This window comes from Lampris incognitus, unplaced genomic scaffold, assembly GCF_029633865.1.
Source record: "Lampris incognitus isolate fLamInc1 unplaced genomic scaffold, fLamInc1.hap2 scaffold_252, whole genome shotgun sequence".
NCBI lineage: Eukaryota > Metazoa > Chordata > Actinopteri > Lampriformes > Lampridae > Lampris > Lampris incognitus.
This window is the reverse complement of record NW_026611210.1, coordinates 30,183-42,288: the sequence shown is the minus strand read 5'-3', so window position 1 is coordinate 42,288 and position 12,106 is coordinate 30,183. Positions and strand designations below refer to the sequence as shown.

The following is a 12,106-nucleotide window of genomic DNA, read 5'->3' as shown; positions in this document are numbered from 1 at the left end:
ATAGCGAGCGTCAAAACGCTGGGACAATACTCCGTCATCGCAGGTTAGCCTCATGCTAACCGACCCGTAGGAACGGACGCGTCGGGCTAACAAGCGCGACCGCGGAACGCTTCGTAAGACGAGACCGATTTCCACACGGACGGGTTTGAGACTCGGACGCGCACGACCGTCACGCATGCGCGGTACGTAGTAGGAAGTGCGGAGGAATTGCTGCGTTTTATTTTAGTGCGGCCGGGACATCGTCGGCAGTCCGGCGATTTAGCGTTTTCGTTCTCGTACATAGCGAGCGTCAAAGAGCGGCGACACGGTGGGACAATACTCCGCCGTCGCAGCAGCAAGAATGCCCCGGAGAAAGGTGAGAAAATGTCGTTTAATGCAGAGCTAACCGGACGGATCCTCGTCTGAAAGAGTAACGTCATAGTCGGGACAAGAACTTGTTTTTTAACAAAAACTTTACTGTGCAACAGCGCTGCGCCTTCATTATATGACCCGCATACGTCCACAACTGGATTCTTGTTTAAAATAAGACGGTTGTTTGTTCATGTGCCAAAACATTATTGGTTGAAGTATTGAGCACACATAAGACACACACACACACACAAAAAAGAAGATATTGCTTATTTACTTTGAGCAAAACAAGAGAGGCGTGGGAATTTGCCCCGGGCGACCTTTGTGCAGATTGGCAACGGGGAGAATTTCGGCGGACGTTTTCCTGCTGATTTCGTGTTTGTGTTGACGACAAAGATAACGGCGAGATGGAGAAACGGGTACAAACTGTTCCGCGGACCAGGCAAGCGGTCCCTACCAAAACAACGCTGTGATTGGACCGAATCGGGACACGCCTTGCGCCCATTGGTTGGAACGATTGCGCGCCGCCTCTTGTCCGATTTGATTGGACGTACGCAAACTGGATTCTCAGGGTTTGTTGTGATGTTGTCACATGTCTAATGAGGGCAACCGCTTCTCCATATGGCGTAACACGTTAGTATGGGGAACATAAAAAAAACTTAATTACTAGTGAATTAGTAATGATCAAGATGTCACTTTAGTATGGGGAACATATTCTAAGTAACAAAAACTTAATTACTAGTGAATTAGTAATGATCAAGATGTCACTTTAGTATGGGGAACATATTCTAAGTAACAAAAAATTAATTTACAGTAATTTAACACTATGAACACTTGTAGTTGTGTGTGTTGTTATGTAAGAACAGAGCATATTCATTAAGTGTTAGTAAGGGAGAATAACTCTTCTTGTGGTACTACCACCTTATAAAGTCCATACTAAGCAAAGCATATTGAGATGGTGCTACTAATAAGCAATACTTCTGAGGTTATAGAGGGAAAACTCATAGTTAATGGCTTACTGGTTGTATAAGAAGGCCATGCAGAATAAGGCATTAATGAGTACGTAATAATGACCAATTAAGAGCCAATATGTTGCTAATTTGCATGCTAATAAGCACCTAATTAATGGTGACTACGTTCCCCATACTAAAGTGTTACCGGTGTAGCTTACTGGTCCCAGCTTGATCAGAATATTCCATGGGGGGAAAAAAAGTTGGCCATCATCTCATAGACATCTTCCCACGAACAAAGTAAAGGAGGTTTCCTTTAGAATGATTCACAGGTGTTATCCAGTCAAGCAATTTCTTTCTATGTGAGAGATATAAATACATTATGCTCGTTTGGTTCTCTCCATCCAGAAACCATGGCAAGACATATCAATATTCATTAGAGAGAAGCTTTTGGACAACTTTGAGTTATTTTATAAATGTATTTTGTTTAGTTTCCATATTCGGGATAAGAATTTGGAGAAAAAAAAGGTGCTTTTGTGATTAACTTCATTCTAAAATTCAAAATTTCACATTCATCGATGCAAGATTTCTAAAAGGACTCCTCTTTACAGTGTTTTCACATAGGACTTGGAACATTGCATGAACACAGTATCTTTAAATTACAACAAGAAGGTAAAAACAATGACTATTTAATGACTTCTTGTTATGGGAACAGAATTGATAGTCTTGCTGGGTATATTATGGTTATTTTTCTTTTCTTGGCTTGTTTTATTGTATCTATTTTTCACCGCCTGGCATTTATGTTCTTGATTGTTCTTATAAGGTTTGTAAGTTCATAAATGTTATATAAAAAAAAGGAAAAAAATTACAAACGTACAGTTGATGGTACCTTGTTATTTCTGAGAGTTGATAATAATTGAACGGTAGTGTCTTGATGCATGCTCAATAATCCAGGTAAGAAAATCAAAGAAGGTTGAATCAGTTCATCTGTATACAACGTTAAACGTCTTATCCAGTTGCATCCGTTTGCATCCGTTATATCCAAACTTCGATTGAACGGCAGACTTATTGGCAAGGACATTTGTATCTCAGCAGTTGCAATATGATGGCTTTGAAAACTTTCTGTTAATTGTCTTTATGCACGCTCAATAATCCAGGTAAGGAAATCACAAAAAATTGAATCAGTTCATCTGGACACAACGTTTAGTGAGAGAAACGTTTCATCACTCATCTAAGTGACCTCTTCAGTCTCATCTGACTGCAGGTATCCCCACCCTGATAAACAATACAGTGGCATAGTAACCGAAACCAACGATCGATTTCATATGCAAATTGCCGTGATCAATAACTAGAGTTATAATGGCCATGTGTACTGTTCACAGAGGATTTGGGAATGTTTGTAATCACAGCATTGTAAGATGGTGACAGATGTACTCTTAAGGCCCCCCTCAAATCAGTGATGGTCATTCCCTCTTAACATAGATGGCCTCTATGACTCCCCATTCTAACCAGCGTTCCTCCCTATCAATGACGTGCACATCCTCATCCTTGAAAAAGTTGCCACTGGCCTGTGGATGGGTCTAGACTGTGAAGTCATGGCCTGGCACATTAGCTCTTCTGTGCTGTGCCATCTTCTTGGCCAGCGTCTGTTTGGTTTCCCCGATGTACAAATGACAGCAATCCTCCTGGCACTTAACAGCGTACACTATATTGCCCTGTTTGTGCCAGGGGACCTGATCCTTGGGGTGGACCAATTTCTGGCGCAGCGTGTTTTGGGGTTTGAAAGCAACTGAGACGCAGTGTTTGGAAAATGTGCGTCTCAACTGTTCCGACACTCCCGCCACATACAGAATCACCACTGGTTTATGCTTAGGCAGCTGTTGTCCTTCTCTCTTCGATCAGCTGGTGCACTGTTTGGCATCTTTCTGGCTTTGACAAGTGCCCAGTTAGGATAACCACACTTAACCAGGACCTGTTTAATGTGGGATTTCTCCCCTTCCCCGGCCGCTGTGTTGGTGGGACGTTGTCAGCTCAGTGGTACAGCATCCTGATGGCTCCTAGCTTGTGCGCCAGTAGATGATGAGAGTCAAACCTTGAGTACTGATCAAGCCATAGGTTCAGATTTGTGGACGACACCTGGGTTAAAATTAAATTTCAGGAAAGACCACGTTTCACTGACCACATTAACTCTGTGGACAACCACATCAGCTTCACCAGGGAGGATGTGAAAGATAACAGTGGTGATGGGGGGGGGGGCATTTGATTTTTGATGTTTACCATAAACCATCACATACTGATCAGTACTTAAGGGTGGACTCTCATCATCCGCTGGAACACAAACTTGGAGTTCCTCCGTAATGCTGGTACCTGCAGTCAGTTGAGACTTAAGAGGTCACTTAGATGAGTGATGAAACGTCTCTCTCAGTAAACATCGTGTCCAGATGAACTGATTCAACTTTCTTTGATTTTCTTAACTGGATTATTGAGCATGCAGTAAGATAATTTAGGGGAGGGGGTTGCTGGGGGGGGGTTACTCCTCCCCCCAAAATGGGATCTTTGTTGAATTATCCACTGCCAAAAGTAAGTCGCTGTGTTACAAACATCGGTGATATTCTTTGTTAAATGACTGATTTTCAACCAAGACAGTACACGGTTTAATGAATCATCTGGGGCGGGGGTTTCCTTCCAGAGGACTGCGGGGAGTAGCTCCGACGGGACGGAGGACTCGGATTTCTCCGCCGACCTCGATCTGACGGAGGGCTCCGAGAATGACCACACACAAAACCGGAGGAACACGCGGCTCACCCGAGCCTCCGTCCGCCTCAGCCAGAGCTCCCAAGGTACCAGTGGGCTCACACTGATGGGTTCGTACTGATGGGTTCACTTCGGTGGGTTCACATGTCCTTACCAACGGCAGTGTCCAACGTAACATTTTTTTCCCCACTGGCCCACTTGGTCAGTAAATCAGAGTTTTACTGATCCCTTGTATATTTTCACTGGCCCGGCAAGCCAAAAAATGAAAATAACTGGTTTTTTCCATATTTTTGGTCATTTATTCATTGTATAAAATACTATATACCACGTCTGATTGTTTCCTTATATTGGCGGCACGGTGGCGCAGTGGTTAGCATGGTCGCCTCACAGCAAAAAAGGTCCTGGGTTCGAGCCCCGGGGTAGTCCAATCTAGGGGGTCGTCCCGGGTCGTCCTCTGTGTGGAGTTTGCATGTTCTCCCCGTGTCTGCGTGGGTTTCCTCCGGGGGCTTCGGTTTCCTCCCACAGTCCAAAGACATGTAGGTCAGCTGAATCGGCCGTACTAAATTGTCCCTAGGTGTGAGTATGTGTGTGTGTGTGTGTGTGTGTGTGTGTGTGGGCCTTGTGTGAAGGCCTGCTGCCCAATGACTGCTGGGATAGGCTCCAGCATTCCTGTCGCCCTCAGTATTCACCTGCCTTGCCCACATGGTAAGTCGGCATGATGACGGGTTGTCCGCCATCCGCTTGGCTAGCATGCACTGCAAGTGGTTTCTACTTTTGTGGTGCGTGTCGAGGGCATGTTTTTTGATAATTGTCGGTCCCTTTAAAAAAAACGAACCCCTTCGATCGGTCTTTGCAGTGAATCACCAGCAAACTAGAAAAAAGTACCACAGTCGCTGTTTTTCATCCAGGAGTATTGTTGCCTCCACAAAAGTAGAAAGCCCCTCTTTCTTTTCATAGCCTTGGAAGTTTCTTTCACGGATATTTTTTTCGAGTACCACTATAATGCCCCCCCCCCTTTTTTTTCTCCCCAATTGTACTTGGTCAATTATCCACTCTTCCGAGCCGTCCCGGTCGCTGCTCCACCCCTTCTGCTGATCCGGGGAGGGCTGCAGTCTACCACATGCCTCCTCCTATACATGTGGAGTCACCAGCCGCTTCTTTTCACCTGACAGTGAGGAGTTTCACCTGGGGGACGTAGCGCGTGGGAGGGTCACGCTATTCCCCCCAATACCCCCCCCCCGAACAGGTGCTCCGACCGACCAGAGGAGGCGCTAGTGCAGCGACCAGGACACACACCCACATCTGCCTTCCCACCCGCAGACACGGCCAATTGTGTCTGTAGGGACGCCCGACCAAGCCGGAGGTAACACAGGGATTCGAACTGGTGATCCCTGTGTTGGTAGGCAACGGGCTAGACCGCCACGCTACCCGGACTCCCCTCTCTCACACACATTTAAAAGGAGCTATTGTATATGGGCGGTCATAGAGCATGAATGGGTTCAGACAGCCCCCCCCTCCCATGACCTGGTTATGCCTCTGAGTGCCAAAAGGGATTTACTGCGGAAAAAGAGGGAATGACAGTGTTTCCCTTTGCTTTTGTTACTGAGGGAAGTTGGGTGTTCTCTTCTCTTCACGTGGCCGTTGAAATGTCAACACACACACACACACACACACACAGGCTTAGTATGTCACCAAAAAGATGGGGATGAAGCGGCCTCTCTGACAATAATGGAACCACTTTTATTTAATCAGCACCTTTCTGGACACACAATGCTACCTTACAGTTCAGTAAGGGAAAACTAGGAAGTGAGATCACAGAGCTAAACAGAAGTAGGTAGAACCCACACGGTGACATCAGCACAGGAGCCGTCACAAAGACACAGAGCAGCATTAAAATGCAGTAAAATGATGACAGGATGCAGAGGGTCGCAGGGGAGAACCAGACAGTGTCAGTAGAGCATGTCAGTAGACGGCTATGGAGAACAGACACTTTCTGAGTATTTTTCTAAATGGGTCAATCGCAAATCAATTAATAATGTGTTTCCTTTGCCATCTTTGCTTTTTGACATACCCACACAGAAAAACCACACACCTTTCCTGCACGTGTTTTATAACAACAGTCTTTGTGTCGGTTAGTCTGGAAGAGCCCCGGGTTTCTTTCTGTCTTTTTTTGGTGGGGGGTTATTTTCTCCCCAATTGTATCCGGCCATTTACCCCACTCTTCCGAGCCGTTCCAGTCGCTGCTCCACCCCCTCTGCCGATCCGGGTAGGGCTGCAGACTACCACATGCCTCCGCCCATACATGTGGAGTCGCCAGCTGCTTCTTTTCACCTGACAGTGAGGAGTTTCACCAGGGCGGCGTAGCACGTGGGAGGATCACGCTATTCCCCCTCTAATAGGCGCCCCGACCGACCAGAGGAGGCGCTAGTGCAGCAACCAGGACAAACACCCACATCAAGCTTCCCACCCGCAGACACGGCCAATTGTGTCTGTAGGGACACCCAACTAAGCTGGAGGTAACATGGGGATTCGAACCGGCGATCCCTGTGTTGGTAGGTAACGGAATAGACCGCTACGCTACCCGGACGCCCCCTTCGCAGCTTTTTTTTTAAAAGTGCGACAAATAAAATTTAGCATTTCAGGGTTTACCGTTTGAAGAGTCTAGTCTGTATGTTTATTATTTCACAAGAATGAGTGGTGGATATATGAAAGACCAGTCTTTCTCCACTTCACACTGTGAATCACACGTTACTACAGGCGTGTGCTGAATACATGTTAGTGTTAATGTGCCCACCTCGAATTCACAGAGCAAGCAGGCGCCCTCGCCGTCTGAGTCATGTCAATGTTGCATTGCTGTAATTCTGTTCTATTCTATTCTATTCTATTCTATTCTATTCTGTTGTAGGTAACTGCAGCCCAGTACAGAGCAGCCCTCCCAATACTGTGGGTCCAGAGGAGGGAGTGGAATCAGCAGAAGCAGCACCGGCGTCGGTTTTCTCCTCCGGCCGTAGAATTACACGCAGCCAGCAAGGGTCGCCAATCACAGCCGCCAAGAAATACCCACTGCGCCAGAGCAGGTCGTCCGGCTCCGACACTGAAGTTAATGGTGAGGAGTGATGGTGACGATAAGGGTAAAACGAAGGTTGGTTTTTCCCTCACCAATGACATTCTGTAAATTAAATGCTGCAGAATTTTACCATCTCCACCCCCGTGGTTGTAAATGGGAAGCAGAGGAGAGGAGGAGTGAATTAAGGGTGAAGATGAACGTAAGTGAAGTTGACAGTTGAGCGGGGCATCCCCGTGGTACCTCCGGCGTGGTCGGGCGTCCCTACACACACAATTGGCCGTGTCTGCGGGTGGGAAGCCGGGTGTGGGTATGTATCCTGGTTGCTGCACTAGCGCCACCTCTGGTCAGTCGGGGCGCCTGTTTGGGGGAGAGGGGGAACTGGGAGGAATAGTGTGATCCTCTCATGTGCTATGTCCCCCTGGCGACTCCACGTGTATCGGAGGAGACGTGTGGTGGTCTTCAGCCCTCCCCCAGATCGGCAGAGGGGGTGGAGCAGCGACTGGGACAGCTGGGAAGAGTGGGGTAATTGGCCGGATACAATTGGGAAGAAAAGGGGGGGGGGGGCGAATGTTGGTACTTCCACTGGGAAACCTTTTCACGCAAAAATAAAAACCTGGTAGTGAGGAAGCGGGGTTTGGTCTTTGGCTTAGCAGATTTAAAGCTCTCTCACGATTTTCCTGCCAGATCTGAAGCAAGACCAGGACGAGACGCCGCCGCGCACTCCAACGGGCAACGCCCCCTCCTCGGAGTCAGACATCGAGGTTTCCAGCAACGACCTGGTCTCCCCCAGCAACGACCTTGTTGTTTCCCAGGAAGAAGACGAGAGGCTGGCCAAAGAGCTGTCACTCAAAGAGGCCGCCGCCCACGACCTGTCCCACAGGCCAAAGCGACGGCGCTTCCATGAGAGCTACAACTTCAACATGAAGTGTCCGACCCCCGGGTGCAATTCGCTAGGTGAGGACAGAAACGCTTTACAAAAGCATCTTCTTTTTTTGGGGGGGGGGGGGGTTTACAGTAGCAACTTTAAAGTGCTGCTTTATGGCTGAAGTCACAACTGTATTGGATACGAAGACACACAGGAAGTAAGCTGCTTAAACTGCTTCCTTTAAAAAATGCTGACAGTTCGTTTTTCTTCTCCTACTTCTCCTCCCTCATTCTATTTCTAACTTTCTTTCTGTTCCTATGCCTTCCTTTGTCTTACCAACCACATAATCACCCCCACCACCACCACCACCACCCGCCTCAGGCCATCTGACGGGGAGACATGAGAGACATTTCTCCATATCGGGCTGTCCTCTCTACCACAACCTCTCTGCAGATGAATGCAAGGTACCTAAACACAAACATCTACACAGAGTTTCCCGTTGCGGAGGGATTTTAAATTGGAAAAACCAAGTTGGTAGCAGCTAAAGTGGGACTGACATGGTACAGGGAAACAGTTTTTGTTTTACCCTGGGAATCACAACAGTATTAGAGTCAGTCTGACAGCCCATCATCTCCCCAAGAAAAGACAGGATAAGAGTAACGTTCATAGCCGGCAGCCATACCAACATGTACCCTGGCTCTGCCAAATGATGGAAGCTAAGCAGGTGTGGGCTTGGCTAGTACTTAGATGGGAGACCTTCCGGGAAAACTGAGTTGCTGCCGGGAGTGGTGTTGGTGGGCCAGTAGGGGGCAGTCTTCCCCCTGGTCCTAATAAGAACAACAAATTGCAGTGACGGGGACACTGTGCTGTAGGAGATGCTGTGCTTCAGGTGAGACGTTAAAGCGAGGGTCTGACTCACTGTGGTCATTAAAGATCCCACGGCACTTATCTCAAAGAGTAGGGGGTTCCCCGGTCTCCTGGCATAATTCCCAACGAGCCCATCTCCATCGGGCCACCTAATCATCCCCCATGTAACTGGCTCAGTGAGTCCTCCCTCTCCACCCCAAGCTGATGTGTGGTGAGCGTTCTGGTGCAAAATGGCTACCGTGCGTCACCCAGGTGGTGCTGCACATTGGTGGTGGTTGAAGTGAGTTACCCCCTTCACTGTGAAGTGCTTTGGGTGTCTAGAAAAGCTCTATAAAAATATAATGATTATTGTTATTATTATTATTATAAATATTATTATATCTCTGACTGGCACCTGTCACATTTCTGGGAGAAAAAATAATTCATCTGGCTTATGTTCTTATGTTCTTATGTTCTTAAGGTGTTATTTAAACAAACTGTTGGCATTCCTCATTGAAACCAACACTTTATTCAGATGAAGTTCACAGCACTGAAATGCCCCCCCCGCCCTTACATTGTGACGAGAGCCCTGTGGGGTAACTTTTTTTTCAAAGATCCAACATGTCAGGGTGTTGGCGTTTTGTGTCCAGGGCAAGACGTCATCGCGCGACAAGCAGATGGAGGAGAGGACGCTGTCACACCGGCAAGACGAGAACAGACACTCCACACGAAGCCAGGTAACTGTTGTCCCTCTCTCTCTAGTGTGTGTGTGTGCACACACACACACACACACACACACACACACTGTACAAATGGATGTAGACTGACACACATGTGTGCATGTACACAGACACAGGTACAGGTGAACAATCACCCAATGGTGAACGCATTAAGATGCACACACACACATACAGCCGCCCACACACATTTGTTAACTTTATGTAATACACATAGAAACACATTATTCACAATTACTACTGCACAAAAGCATACACACGAATACACTCGTGCAGAAATGCAGAGATGCCTCTTCTCTTAGAGGTCTTTTTGTGAGGGGTCAGTTTTGGTCCTTATTTACAGGAAAGGCATTCCTGGAACTGCTCTTGTCCTGTATCACAAAGCACATTTGCCTGCATGTAAATATTCAGGACTGGGGTCTTGTTCACGAGTGAGGGTAGGATGGAGCAGGAAATTGACAGGTGGATTGGTGCAGCATCAGCAGTCATGCGGACATTGTACTGGACCATTGTGGTGAAGAAGGAGGTGAGCCGGAAGGCAAAGCTCTCAATTTACCAGTCAATCTTCGTTCCAACCCTCACCTATGGTCATGAGCTTTGGGTAGTGACCGAAAGGGTGAGATCGCGGATACAAGCGGCTGAAATGAGTTTCCTCCGTAGGGTGTCTGGGCTCAGCCTTAGAGATAGGGTGAGGAGTTCGGACATCTGGAGGGAGCTCGGAGTAGAGCCGCTGCTCCTTCGCGTTGAAATGAGCCAGTTGAGGTGGTTCGGGCATCTGATTAGGATGCCTCCTGAGCGCCTTCCTTTGGAGGTTTTCCAGGCATGTCCAACTGGGAGGAGACCCCGGGGTAGACCCAGAGCTCGCTGGAGGGACTACATGTCCAATCTGGCCTGGGAACACCTTGGGATCCCCCAGGAGGAGCTGGAGGGCGTTGCTGGGGAGAGGGACGTCTGGAGTGCCCTACTTAGCTTGCTGCCACCGTAACCCGACCCCGGAGAATCAGCTGAAGATGAGATGAGACTTTAACTAGGGGAGCCCCAAGGAAGCATCATAGCATTTAGATTTCAAGAAGTTGGTATATTGTCATAGAGCAGATCTGTAGGACATCAAAGAAGGTTGGGTCAGTTCATCTGGATACAATGTTTACTGACAGATACGTTTCATCACTCATATAGGTGTGACCATTAACTAGAGTTTCCGTGGTCACGCCCATATTTGCATATGAAGCTGGTCGTTGGTTTGGGTCGTTATGCCACTGTATTGTTTGTAAGGGTGGGGATACCTGCAGTCAGGTGAGACCGAAAGGTCACTTAGGGCCCAGACGCACCAAACCAACATCAGAGGACTAGCGGCGATGAAGGCCGGCTGTTGCGTCGCCTCACATCGCCCGCATCCGGGCCAAAAAGTAGCACTTGAACACGCCGCAAAGACCACCACCGACAGCCAGCCAGCATGTACGTTCTGCGCCTGCGTGAGAGGAAAAATTCTTGAAATGTTCAGGTGAGATGAAGACGAAAAAGGAGAAGAGCCTTCTGCGTGTGGCCTCTTGGGTTGATTGTAACTTCCGTTTCTCTTCTCGTGCACCGATTGGCTTAGCTGAACAGCCAATCAGAGTGGTCTCTCTCACCGATGGGCTCCGCCGCCGATTCAGCATGCTGATTCAAAGCTGCCGACAGGGGTCCCGACTAGTGCCGACGGGAGTGGGACACACCGCAAAAACTAGAGCCACAGACACTGACCGACGGCCCAACGTGTCATGGCCTTTAGATGATGATGAAATGTTTCTGTCAGTGAGCGTTGTGTCCACATGGACGGACTCAACCTGCTGGTGTTGTCTTACCTGGAGTGTTGAGTATCAAGACGTCTTCAGGACATGTGACTGAAGTAGTTATTAATCCTGCTGTCTTTCCATGATGCAGATGTCACCTTAACCAGAAGGTTACTGTGTGTGTGTGTGTGTGTGTGTGTGTGTGTGTGTGTGTGTGTGTGTGTGTGTGTGTGTGTGTGTGTGTGTGTGTGTGTGTGTGTGTGTCAGGTCCCCACAGAGAGGCAGCTGCGTTACAAGGAGAAGGTGACAGAACTGAGACGGAAGAGGAACTCGGGCCTCAGTAAGGAGCAGAAAGAAAAGTATATGGTGAGTGTGTGTGTGTGTGTGTGGCCTGCCTATTTATTGTTTGTCTGTCTGAGATGATGAAGAGGGGGTCGATGGGAAAAGCAAAACACTGTTCTCTACTGTCCACAGCAGAAATAAGATCGCTTATTTCTGATTATTTCATGTCATTGTTGATATTGAAAATATCTCTGACCGGCCAGCCGGTCCAGCCCGGTCTGACCGGCCGGGTTCAGGTTGGCCACATTCAGGTTGGCCAGATTCAGGCACGCATACCACACTGCCACACATAAAGGACAAGGCCAAGTTAATAAAACTTGGGTAAAACAGTTTCATTGCTTTAGTACCAACAATAAAAGACCTCACGTTACTCAAGAAGTACAGGCGTCATCACAGGGGGGCGTCCGGGTGGCGCGGTGGTCTATTCC

At 48.0% G+C, this 12,106-nt stretch overlaps 1 protein-coding gene across 2 annotated transcripts in view; it reads left to right on the top strand.

Moving 5' to 3' along the window:
* Positions 1–209: 209 nt before the first annotated feature.
* LOC130133234 (histone acetyltransferase KAT7-like) overlaps positions 210–12,106 on the top strand; it is a 29,945-nt gene continuing 18,048 nt past the window's right edge. The window contains exons 1-7 of one of the 2 annotated variants that reach the window (XM_056301961.1): positions 210–355; positions 3,988–4,138; positions 6,958–7,158; positions 7,804–8,073; positions 8,366–8,448; positions 9,481–9,567; positions 11,604–11,702. In XM_056301961.1, coding sequence (XP_056157936.1) covers positions 341–355; positions 3,988–4,138; positions 6,958–7,158; positions 7,804–8,073; positions 8,366–8,448; positions 9,481–9,567; positions 11,604–11,702 — 906 coding nt within the window. In that variant the 5' untranslated portion in view covers positions 210–340. Of the gene's footprint in view, positions 356–3,987; positions 4,139–6,957; positions 7,159–7,803; positions 8,074–8,365; positions 8,449–9,444; positions 9,568–11,603; positions 11,703–12,106 lie in introns of both variants that reach the window. The other variant, XM_056301960.1, reaches the window with a different exon arrangement.